Source organism: Gymnoscopelus braueri (assembly GCF_963280865.1).
Source record: "Gymnoscopelus braueri genome assembly, chromosome: 2".
NCBI lineage: Eukaryota > Metazoa > Chordata > Actinopteri > Myctophiformes > Myctophidae > Gymnoscopelus > Gymnoscopelus braueri.
The window spans coordinates 55914137-55927017 of record NC_137604.1 but is presented as its reverse complement, the minus strand read 5'-3'; the positions used below and the strand labels follow the sequence as shown (position 1 = coordinate 55927017).

Here is a 12881-nt window from a genome sequence, read left to right as displayed (position 1 = left end):
TCACCGTGGTAACGGGGCAGGCGACGGAGACATTTGACATGCAGTTCCGCGACCTCTACTTGACCTCCAGGGGCGTGTCTCTCTCCAAGGTCTCTGTGGTCGACGAGCCCGTCCTTGACCCTGTGCCCCACGTGGCTCCCACTCCGGTACCAGCCAGCATTGCCAGGAAATTCATCAATCCCAAGTACGCCCTGGTCACCTCAGGAAACCACGCGAGCACCACCTCGTCTGACCGGAACTCCAGCAACAAGAACCCCGCCGGGCTCAAATTCCCCAAAGAGCGGGTCAAAGAGCGGGTGGAAGCTCCACCCCTGCATCCTGGATTAGCCCATCTAGAGAAAGCGTACTTGATCCCCTACCTGCCTATCTGGCCGGATCCGGACCCGCCCAAAGACGTGATTGGCTTTATTAACATCAGAGACGAAAAGCGGGCGTTTCAGGTTCACCTCCAGAGGTCGGAGAGGTTCGACGTCAGCCAGGCCATACGCTTCAGTTCACCTTTCACAGCCACACCCACACCGAGTGACAAAAACACACCGGAGGGGGGCGCCGCACATCCCGCAGGTACAGACACCTCTGAAAACACAGGTACGGATGCCTCGGTTCCCATCACCCAGTCTAACACACAGCAGCCCACTCAGCAGCAGCAGCAGCATACGGATTCTTCTGACATAGAACACACCGATGAGAGAGATTCCAGTAGACCATCTCAACAGCCCAGTACATCTCAAGCCGAGGAGGACACACACAAACACGATCCACACGCCAACAAAGCCCAAGATAAAGACACTAGTACTTCACAGCCCAGAGACACTGCTAAACAAACTCCAGAGACACTTGCCGCTGACCATCCCCCTGCGCCCCCGATCCCCAAACCCCGCACCCTGAAGTTGGTCATAGACTCCGCCCCCTCAGAGCAGTCCGGCCAACCACCACAGGTCACCCTGATTAAAAAGGACCAATCAGACACAACACCGGTACAAACCCAGGAAGATGAAAATGCGACGCATGGGCGTGTCCGTCTATCAATGGAGGACACCAAGGACGATGGCAGTTTTGACGAGGGCAGTCTAGACAGTACCAAAGTAATATGTGACCGCACAGCCAACGACAACCCCTCGTCGGAGGAGGAGTTCTACGACTGCAGCCAATCAGACTCTAGTGATCCTCTAGTTAGTAGCGACCCTCTGGCCAATGGGACTACGGGATCGGGCCGGGCACATCGGGCACTAGGCGACGGGGTCAACCTGATGGCCCGTCTGTCCCAGAGCATGGTGGACCTCCGGGACCCCCAGCAGTCGGAGGAAGACAGCAACGCTCTCCTCCTCGAGTCGCGGCAGCTCCGTCAGAAGTCGTACCCGTCACCACACAGGCACATAGGACAGGTGAGGCTCTAACTGAAGTGTCCTTCATGCTCGTCAGTTATAAAGCAGTGAGTGGGAAGTAGAAGGTGGGACGGCCGATTCTACAAATGCCTTAAGTAGTTGTCAAACGTTTTTGTGCCCATGACCCCCAAAAGGATTTCGTTTTGACGCGAACCCTCATCTGAAAATGTTTTGTGTATATATATATATATATATATATATATATATATATATATAATATATATATATATATATATATATATATATATATATATATATATATATATATATATAATATATATATATATATATATATATATATATATATATATATATATATGTATATATATATATATATATATATATATATATATATATATATATATATATATAAAAGCTAAAATCTAAAATGACACAGATGCTTTCCCGGTTTTAATGGGTTAAAGCAGTGGGGTCCGTAAGGGGGGTTCCAGGTGGTCCCCAGCAAAATTAGTTAATATAGCATCAAAGACAATTTAACCCACTTTAACCCTATATGCATCAGCTATTTTCGAAAAATCTTGAAAATATTTGAAACATTTGGAATCTTTTTTTAAACATTTTAACAGCACAAATATTGTAGGGTCCTCGGCACAAAATGTTTTCAGATGGGGGTCCACGGCCAAAAACTATTTGGGGGTCCTTGAATCACTGAGAATCACTGAGTTAAAGAACCATACATATAGGCATGTACATATACATTTGCATGTCTCTTATACATGTAAAAAGAATAGAAATATAATGAACGCACCCTGTCTATTCAAGACACTTTCAGAGTAGCGTTGACTTGCATGCAACGCTCTCATCACTGAACCGACTGGTAAAACATTAATGTAACCTACTCAATACCTGGATGGTGGTGTTCATCCTGAATATTCCTATAAGATTCCCTAGATAACTCTCTCACAGTACAAGGAGTCAACAGATGGGAGCTCTACGCCAGTGATTTTTCTTTCTGTCTTAAATAATACGATCCATATCAGACTCGTCTCCATAAAAATGTCTTCATGTGTAGCGATCCCATAAAAATGAAATAAAGAAAACATAAGAGAACACTGTAAATCACACTATGCTATAAATTACAAAAGGCAGCTTCACGGATTTCAAAATATTTCCGTCGTCGTAGAAAAACCAGTCATGTATAGTCATGTATACTTTACATTACTGCTGACAATTTTCCAAACCACATCACAGTTTATTAGATTTTGGAATAATTACCAGATTCCCCTGTTTTAAGGTGAGAAACCCACGCTAAAATGATCTGCTTCTCCGGCTAATATTCACGTTGGCATGAATAACTCATGGTTTAAATTTGTTCATAAAACAAAGTTTTCTCCAGAAATAGAATTTTAGAATAGAGTTTTTGAATCAACAATATGCACTTTCAACTGCAATGCAATAGCAATGCTGACAACATAGCTGACGGAAAATAAAGGCGATATGAAGTTCACTGTGTTGGTTTTACATTTCTTGTAAGTTTCAAGTCTCTGCAAGACAAGTTGTGAGAATCCAATTAAATCCTACTTAGTTGACTGGGGAGCCTCAGGGCTCTATTTTAGGTCCACTCCTTTTCCTTCAATACACAATCCCTTTGCCGTAAATAGCTGATCTACAAGCTCACAACTTTTTCAAACGCAACGGGTTGTGAGCTTGTAGACCTGATATTATAGCAAAATGTTAGAATATGGAGGGATGCTAGGGTTCATGTGGTTAAAACCAACTGATATGCTTTGGAAAATCAGTAACATATACCTTACATGACTTTAGTCAATGGGCTTAACATGCAATAAAACTGGTGTGGTCCTTTTAAGTCCCGTTATCCCATTTGATAAGATAGCAGTGTGTACATTTGCACTGGTATTAATGTGTGTGTGAGTGCAGAGGTTCCCAAGAACGATCTTTGGTGAGCAAGTTGGCACTCCAGTTATATAATAACTGGTCTTGAGGATGATTTTTTTTATTGACTGCTGAGTTGTTGTTTTTTTAGTTGTTTTTGTGTGCAAGCGGGCACATACACACACACACCACAAACCCATTTGAACCAAGGCAGGCTGTGGCCTGCCTACAGTGAACATGCCCTACCTGGATAGAGGGCTCGGCTGATCATGCCAGGGAGAATGATGAAAATGAAAGGTAGCATCTTCAGATAGGACGCCAGGATGGATGCTCCTTTCACGTGACTCATGTTCTTGGCAGACAGGGAGCGTTGGACGATCACCTAAAAGCAAATAAAACATTTCATTTATTCATGATTACACATAACATCTATAAATAAATAAATAAAATGTGGATGCACCTGGGACGTATCGTATTATACATAACATCAACCTCTCTCTCTCCAAACGTAAATGGCTTTTGTGGAGTTGATAAGAGAAACTGAATTGACTCCCACTTAGAAGAGGAAAACCAAGACGGGATGTAATAACAGAGCCTCTTCATTATGTGGCCTGTCAATGATGTCTGTCATCTACAGTATGACGTCAGTACTATGACATCAGTCATCTCCATATTTGGGTTAAGTTTCAGCCCAATCAAACGATGTTGCGACGCGTTGTGTGCTTGTAGATCAGCTAGTTTCACAATATTTTCCTCTGTCTTATATTATTTGACAATTTAGCCAATGTTTGACCAGTTTTTATAGTATAGTTTACTGATTACTTTTGATGCAGTAATGTTTTTTCTCTTTTCTTTTTTTTGTCTTAAAAGTCCTTGTAACTTACTGTCATCCGAGGACCCCCCAAAATCATGTGGGGATCCCGACCCCCAGGTTGAGAACCACTGTTCTAGACGCCGCGTCCCTACAGTGCCACGCCATAATAACCCTTTTCTTTTGTTCATTTATTTTTTTACTTTCTCCTCCTGCAGTTGTTCCAGTCCTCAGGGAGGTCTCCAGGTCGCGACGGGAAGCCGAGAGGAGCTACAGTAGTGATCGCCAAACCAGGAAGTTATCACCGCCCCACGCGCGCATCTGGACCCGTGATCGGAGGTCACCGTTACTGGCAGCAGGGTCAAAGCCTGCAGCCGGACGCCGGCCAGTCGCCCAGCAGGGACACGCGTAGCGGGCGGTCTCCACGGAGACAGTCACACAGCCCGGGCGACAGGAGGACTGGCCACGCCTCTCCACAGCCACCGGCCAATCAAACGGGGGTCCTGGGGGTGTCTTTTTCCAAACTAGCCAATCTCAAACACCTTAAGGCGCGCGCGTCGGGAGGCGGGTCACAGAAGAAAGCACCTCAGTCTAAAAAGGATGCCAGTTAGATTAGGGTCACTGTTTCACAATGTCAGGTGCCGGGGACCACCAGGGGGTCCAAATGGACCCTTACAGGTCTGTAACTCTGAGAGTGTACAAATGGAACCAAATGGTCCATTGTACATTGTACACTCTTAAGAGTGACAGTCCTGTAAAGGGCCTATTAGGACCGCTGGTGGTTCACAGGCCCGACGTTGAGACCGGCGTCAGCGGGGGAACACTGTGTTGGTGTAAAAAGTTACTGAAAATTCAGGACGTGTTGAATAGTTCTTTAGTGTGGAGTCGGCTCTGTCTCCCGACATGTTCGAACGTCTCATTTAACCCATTTAGACCGGGAACGCATCTGTGTAACCACTTTATCCATATTTTATACTTTGGCTATTCAAAAATAGCAGATACAAGTCCATAGCGCGGCACTCGCCACGCTATGAACTTATAGATCTGCTATTTTTAAAAATGTGTGCAAATCTTTGAATATACATATTTTTTTAAGCGAAATTCTTTACTCAAATCTTTGCTTCTGGGGGGTCCTAGAACAAAAAAAAATTTTTAGGTGGGGATCCGCGGTGAAATACATATCATTTTGGGGGTCCTTGACATGAAAAAGCTTGGGAACCACTGATATACTGAACACATATATTCAAAACACATGGATTTGCACACATTTTCACGATAAAAAAATAAATAGCAGATCTACAAGATGCGTTCCCGGTTTTAATGGGTTAATATTACTGTTTGAATGCAAAGGATCGGTCGACTGCCTAGTTAATGTTCATGGTATGTTGAATAAACATGTCACAATTGCGAACAATGAAAGGGGGACAACGTGTGTACGAAGACATGATCACAAAACAGGAATTTCTGTGGCTGCAGACCACTTTGATATCTTTTATTTCATTCTGTGTAGGTAATAATGACGACGTCAGCCCTGAACCGGTGGTTCGTTTTTTTTATCTGGCTCTGGTTAGTTTCAGGATTGCAGGGACCACTGTGAGTGTGATTGGCTACTGGCATTGTCGGGGGCGGGACTAACAGGGTGATTGCTTTTTATCAGATTGTAACAAACGGCAGTCCGTGACAAGTCGACCACCATGGCAGATGTGCTGTTTCCTTGTTTAAAATATGTGTATTATTATGAAGCATCATAGTACAGACATTTCATAGGTCATTCCAGATCCACATGCTTCTCCTTTTTTTTCTTTTAGAAAAGGGGGGAAAAAAATTACTGGACAAACCTTAACAATGTTTAAACATTGTTGTGGGACCAAACGTGAATGTTGTAAATAAAAAAGAAAATTGAATGTTGTAACTCAGCCCTCTGACCTTCTTCCCTGTTCAGCTTTTCAGTTTGTACAAATTCCTGTTCTCAGTTCAAAAGTGTTTGCACAACATTATTCCATAACTCATGTTGACAGGATCTGCATACCAAGGGACTATCTGGCCTCCAGTCAGCCAGTGGTTAACCCATTAAGACCAGGAACGCATCTGTGTCCTTTTAATATGGCTATATTCAAAAATAGCAGATGTACAAGGTCATAGTGCGGCACTGAGTGCCGCGCTATGAGCTTGTAGATCTTAACATGACACAGAAGAGTTCCCGGTCTAAATGGGTTAACTCAATGTGTACACGTACAGCATTTCTGTGTGTGTGTGTGTGTGTGTATGTATTGTGTGTACCTGGTCAGTGCACCAGTACCAGGTAGCCAGTATAGTGAGTCCGAGCGTCATACCAGGCCAGGGCAGGTCTCCGGTGGTGGCATCTCTGAACAGGTGCATGGCATCCGCACGAGGCAGGTGGCAGGTGCTGTTGGGAATGGTCTTATTGGGCACTGCCTTGGCATACATACTCTCCAGGTTACTATAGCCGCCGATCTCGTTAAAGGCTGCAAACCACACACACACACACACACACACACACACACACACACACACACACACACACACACACACACACACACACACAATTATAGACAATGAATAATGAATCGTCTATAATAACAATTATATCCTCAAATCATTAAAGGGATAGTTCACCCAAAAAATTTTTTTCTGTTGATTAGTCACCCCATGGAGACTTGAATTCATGGATATTTTTTAGTTTTTGTCGCATTCCTAAGACAATAATTTGTTGACCAGCAGGCCGGTAGGCAGCGGTTCCGGTAGGAGACACAAAGGAGACTATTTGTGTCTCCTACCTGAACCGCTGCCGGTCATCAAATTATTGGCTTAGGAATGCGACCAAAACAAAAGAATATCCATGAATTCATGAATCTTGAAAAAAAGTCATTTTGGCGGTGAACTATCCCTTTAATGGTGTATTCATGTGTATGCATATACAGCATGCATGCATACTATGTGTGTAATAAATAATGCAAATATATGTGCCGTACCAGTAATGGTAAGAATAATTGCTCCAATAATCATGACAAAGGTCTGCAGAGTATCAGTGTAGATGACAGCAGCAAGGCCACCTGAAAAAAGAGTGAGGAGTGGGTGAGAGACTGGCTGGAGATGTGAGAGCAAGGACGTTTAAAACAAATTACCACACGTCATACACAGTATAATACAAGCAGAGAAGTGGCACATTATCAGCTTGCCCTGCATTGCCAGGGTTATTGCGTTGATCAGTGCATTGTGAAATGACACGGTGATCAGTGTGTTCAGTTTTTTTTTTTCTTTCTACCCAGCATTGGCTGGGTTATATTGCGTAGGTGAATTAGGCTCCATACCTCCCCCTCACTCTCTGTGTCTCTCTCTCTCACTGAGCGAGCTCCACGTTGCAGATTTGCGCTGACGTTGTGGATGTACCGGTACATGATACATATATGGGCATGTGACATCAGACACAACTGAACAACTGAACTGAAAACGCCTACTTATGCAGACATCAGGCATGTCCGTATTTGTTCATAATCCACTGGTCGATTTAAGCTGGCATCGGCCATATCCATATTGAGTCATCCAGTCAGCTGTTAGATTGACAGCTGCAGTCAAATCTAAATTAGCACTTTAGTGTGTGAGAGAATTCATTTAGACTATGTTCTACAAGGTTGAATATAAGTAGAATAAATACACATTTGACAGTCTATATAAATCTTGGTTTGGGGGATCCTCTCTCCCCCAAACCGACGTCTGCAGGTACTCTGGCGTGGTTACGATGTGAGAACATTTTACCACAGATGAACAATTAGTCAGAAACCACACCGTACATAAGACACACTGAAAAAAGGCTTTGTGCTGAAACGCCTGTCTACATCTGCGCCTGTACCACAATGTCCATATTTGGACATAATCTGTCCGCCTGCCATAGACACGCACAACTTTATATAGTTCATATTGCTATCTTTATCGACCAGTTATATAATAATATCATGACCCGTAGTTCTTGTTGTTCTCTTCATGTGCGTGCATTTAAACCAGGGGTGGGCAACTTTGATGATGGAGAGGGCCGATATATTTCCACACTCACTCCAGAGGGCCACATTGCATATACTGTTGGGCAGACACCTCTTATCTCCGTATTTACCTTTTTTCGTAAATTAATGCCGTACTTCGCCATTCTATGTCACACAAAAATTGCAAAAATAGCAGATCTACAAGCTCAAAACGCGTCTCACTGTGATGCGTTTTTATAGATCTGCTATTTTTTTATTGGAATCCAGAATTTGTTTTTCCTATTTTTGTATTTCATTTTGCATTTAGTTATACTTATGTTAACTTTATGAACTTAAATACAAATACATTGGACATAAAAAAGAGATTTTAATACTAGTCATTAAGCTACTAATATAGACTCAAGTAATTAAAGCGGGTCATGTTTGCATGTTTGGAATTGTAACAGCTGAAATCAGTATTCCGATATTAACCTGCGGGCCGCATTAAGTGAAGGTGGTTGCCGCATGTGGCCCCTGGGCCGCCAGTTGCCCATGTATGATTTATACAGTACCTGCTATAGTGTAGAGAGCAGTGACCGCCAGCATGAGAACAGTGGACAGGTAGAGGTTCCAGCCCAGACAGACCTGGACAAACAGGGCTCCAGAATACAAGTCAGTCTGGAACAAAACACACAACACTTCCGTTATCACTGTGATGATGGTGTTGACAGGAAAACATGATGCTCTGTGTTAATGCTACCTACAGTAAATGACTACAGGGAATTTCATGTTCTTCTTCCTTGATCTTGAAAACTCTACACTGTAAATTCCTGAGAGTTAATTTAACTGAGACTGGATTTTATTGAGAAGTTAAAAAGAACTGATGCCTCCGCCAACCAGTTGCCATTAAAACATTTTGATTGACTGAATACTTTATTAACAAATAGTTTGCAAATAGTACAGTGGTACGATTTTAAATCGATTCTGTAAGGATAACACAAAAGGCCCTAAGGGCTTGTTTCTGTGTATTCCGCTTCAGTACACGTAGTGAATGAATAGGAATTGAATGCATGTTTTGTGACCTTGACCACTGATTTCCAAGAGAGAGAAAGAAGAAATTGTGCTTCAGACAATAGGCTACTTGTCAAGCAGTAGATGTCCTATCTGACAACACCAGGGTCATAGGGGAGGGAGACCACCTCCAACCACTGCATATGTGCTAGTTATATTGTATTAACATTCAAATATTATTCATTCAAATATGTTCTGGATTGCAGTTTTAAAATGGTGAGGGTTATGTGGTGTATATGTGTGTGTGTGTGTGTGTGTGTGTGTGTGTGTGTGTGTGTGTGTGTGTGTGTGTGTGTGTGTGTGTGTGTGTGTGTGTGTGTGTGTGTGTGTGTGTGTGTGTGTGTGTGTGTGTGTGTGTGTGTGTGTGTGTGCGTGTGTGTGTGTGTGTGTGTGTGTGTGTGTGTGTGTGTGTGTGTGTGTGTGTGTGTGTGGGGGTTTTACTGATATCTTGGTGAAGACAGACAGCATCAATGAGAGGACAGACAGATAGGTACGTATCCTCTCTCCCCCAAACCGACGTCCAAGGTACTCTGGCATGGTTACGATCTGAGAGAACATTTCACCACAGACAAGACAATTAGTCAGAAACCACACCGTACCTTAGACCAGACTGGTCTGTCACACTGAACACAGAGCTTTGTGCTGAAACACCTGTCTACTTCTACGCCTGTCTGCAGATTAAAAGTAGCAAATGTGCTTCATACTCTACCTTTTTCTGTGTCGACTTATTTGCACACTTAATTTTTTATTATTTTCATTGCACACTCCGCACCTCACAAGGTACGGAGTGTGTGATGACCTATTTGTGAACCACAGTCGGCCATGAAACCCAAGCTTGCAACATAAGCGTTACATGGTAACATGAGAGTGCCTGATCTCCAGCTTGTTTCCTGGTGCACTAATCAGCCAATTGTGGTTCGGGGAAAAAACCTCAAAGAGATCCTGTTATAGTGTTCTATGTGTTTTATAATACAGTGGGGCTGCTATTGTTATTGCAAGATTTGTGAGTGTGTGTGTGTGTGTGTGTGTGTGTGTGTGTGTGTGTGTGTGTGTGTGTGTGTGTGTGTGTGTGTGTGTGTGTGTGTGTGTGTGCGTGTGTGTGCGCGTGCGTGTCCATTCGTGGTGTGACACCCTATTGTGGAATTTCCTATAGGCGGGGAATGATTGAGTGAGAGTGTTGCTTGGCACATAGATTTAGTACCTGATGAACTAGCCTTAACAAGTAGACACACACCCCAGTGTGTGTGTGTGTGTGTGTGTGTGTGTGTGTGTGTGTGTGTGTGTGTGTGTGTGTGTGTGTGTGTGTGTGTGTGTGTGTGTGTGTGTGTGTGTGTGTGTGTGTGTGAGAGAGAGAGAGAGAGAGAGAGACCAACCCCTGAGGACACATAGACAGGAACAAACACCCAGGCCAGTGCCAGTAAGACGTAGGTAGCCTGAGAAAACAAGGAGAGAAATTTCACCAATCAGTCACTGCTGGGTTCAGGCCGAGCATTCTGATTGGCCTGACTTGCACTATGCTTATGAACTCTTCAACTGTACAAAATTTGTTTAATTGCCTATCAAATACAAGTAATTACAAAGACTAATTTATAGTAAATAAATTACCTCATGGCTGTAAATAGCTAAATGCTTTTAAAACCCTGAATGGCAAAATAATAAAGCCCTTCAGCATTCTGCAGGGGAAAATGAGGGAGATGCTGCTCAAACCATAAAATGCTTTTTAAAGTGCTTTGCCAGCTGTTGGGAGAATGTTGGTTCAACGCACAAGTCTCTCCCAACAGCTTTAAACACACCCAAAATGAACACCAGCTCTGTTTACCCATCTGCTGTCAAACCGACACACTGTACTTGTCAATTATGAAGATTTGCTGCAGCCCCCTGCTGCGTACTGCTAATATTAATTGTGGAGATGCCAATGAAACACGCTTAAATGAAACACAGCCACACAATTAATGTTATTATCTTCAGTTGTGTTTTGACTGTTTTCCCATCAAAAGTTAGTTGAAAGGAATTATTCTTTGAGTGCTTGAACGCTCACTTTACAACAGAAGCATGTAACTGAACTTGAATTATTTATTAGTAGCCTACATGTCCTGTATTAAAGCTTCTATAAAGCAATGTGACTGCCCTCTGCTGCTTGCTACTTATATTACAACTGTTCACACACCAAGGATGTAACTTGAACCAATCATCTCAGAACTGTCAGGTGTTAAATGATATGCTTTTGCTGGTCTAAAGGATAAAATAATGTTATTATTCATAGTTCATATGTGTTCATTTTGTATGACATCTTCACGTTTACATCTTAAACTAACAATTAAACCAGGTTATAATGAGCATGCAGGCTAGCCTGGCTGCATTCCACACGTTACTGTCAATACAATGCTGTGTCACAGAGGAGGAGTTGATGACATATTGTAAACTAATTACACATAATCATTACACACGAGGGTGTGTGTGTGTGTGTGTGTGTGTGTGTGTGTGTGTGTGTGTGTGTGTGTGTGTGTGTGTGTGTGTGTGTGTGTGTGTGTGTGTGTGTGTGTGTGTGTGTGTGTGTGTGTGTGTGTGTGTGTGTGTGTGTGGTGTGGTGTGGTGTGCTGTGGTGTGGTGTGTGTGTGTGTAGGGGGGGCGTGCTCACATTCCATTCGAACCCTGCCACAGCAATGCCTCCAGCAGCTCCAGTCCCAGCCAGCCCAATGAACAGACCTGAGCCCTCTGAGCTGGCAAACAAAGATGCCCCAATCTAAGCATGTACACACACACACACACACACACACACACACACACACACACACACACACACACACACACACACACACACACACACACACACACACACACACACACACACACACACACACACACACACACACACACACACACACATTACAAATATTACACATTGAAAGACAACAATGCACCTTGACCCTTACTACATGATACATTATTCTTTCTCTCTCTCTCGCTCTCTCTCTCTCTCACCGGCCACCAGGCCACGTCCATCTCTCTCTCTCTCTCTCTCTTTCACACACACTTACACACACACACACACACACACACACACACACACACGTCTCACACACACACACACACACACACACACACACACACACACACACACACACACACACACACACACACACACACACACACACACACACACACACACACACACACACACACACACACACACACACACACACACACACACACACACACACACACACACACACACACACACACACACACACACAGACACAGTATGTCTCTCACCGGCCACCAGGCCATGTCCCGTCCAGCCAGGAAGTATCCACTCAATGTGTTCCTGCTCACCCTGCATGATGACTGAAAGAGATGAGAGTTACACACACACACACACACACACACACACACACACACACACACACACACACACACACACACACACACACACACACACACACACACACACACACACACACACACACACACACACACACACACACACACACACACACACACACACACAATGAGAACACACACACACGCGCACACACACACACACACACACACACACACACACACACACACACAATGAGAACACATGCAAACAAATGCTTACAGTAAATCCTTAGTGTTCATTTAACTTCCAAGAGTCTCACTCTTGGAAGTTAAATTAGCACCAATGAGTCTTACCCAGATGCCGACAGCGAGGTTGAGCAGAAAGTAAGTTGCTATGACGATAATGTCAGAGACGCTGAAGGACTGGGACAGGGCGTAGAAGGTGGCTGTGGAATTAGACAT

At 43.7% G+C, this 12881-nt stretch overlaps 2 protein-coding genes across 4 annotated transcripts in view; one reads left to right on the top strand and one right to left on the bottom strand.

Annotated features, from left to right (window-relative positions):
• fam83gb (family with sequence similarity 83 member Gb) overlaps positions 1-5980 on the top strand; it is a 14180-nt gene extending 8200 nt beyond the window's left edge. For both annotated transcript variants that reach the window (XM_080449463.1, XM_080449462.1), the window contains exons 5-6: positions 1-1385; positions 4269-5980. The exon at positions 1-1385 is cut by the window's left edge and continues 38 nt beyond it. In XM_080449463.1, the coding sequence (XP_080305589.1) occupies positions 1-1385; positions 4269-4661 (1778 nt within the window). In that variant the 3' untranslated portion in view covers positions 4662-5980. The remainder of the gene's footprint in view (positions 1386-4268) is intronic.
• slc5a10 (solute carrier family 5 member 10) overlaps positions 1-12881 on the bottom strand; it is a gene marked incomplete at both ends in the record, with an annotated part of 31802 nt that extends 18921 nt beyond the window's left edge. For both annotated transcript variants that reach the window (XM_080449535.1, XM_080449534.1), the window contains 9 exons: positions 3486-3621; positions 6331-6536; positions 7044-7124; positions 8600-8705; positions 9540-9644; positions 10472-10531; positions 11737-11841; positions 12372-12443; positions 12774-12881. In XM_080449535.1, coding sequence (XP_080305661.1) covers positions 3486-3621; positions 6331-6536; positions 7044-7124; positions 8600-8705; positions 9540-9644; positions 10472-10531; positions 11737-11841; positions 12372-12443; positions 12774-12881 — 979 coding nt within the window. The remainder of the gene's footprint in view (positions 1-3485; positions 3622-6330; positions 6537-7043; positions 7125-8599; positions 8706-9539; positions 9645-10471; positions 10532-11736; positions 11842-12371; positions 12444-12773) is intronic.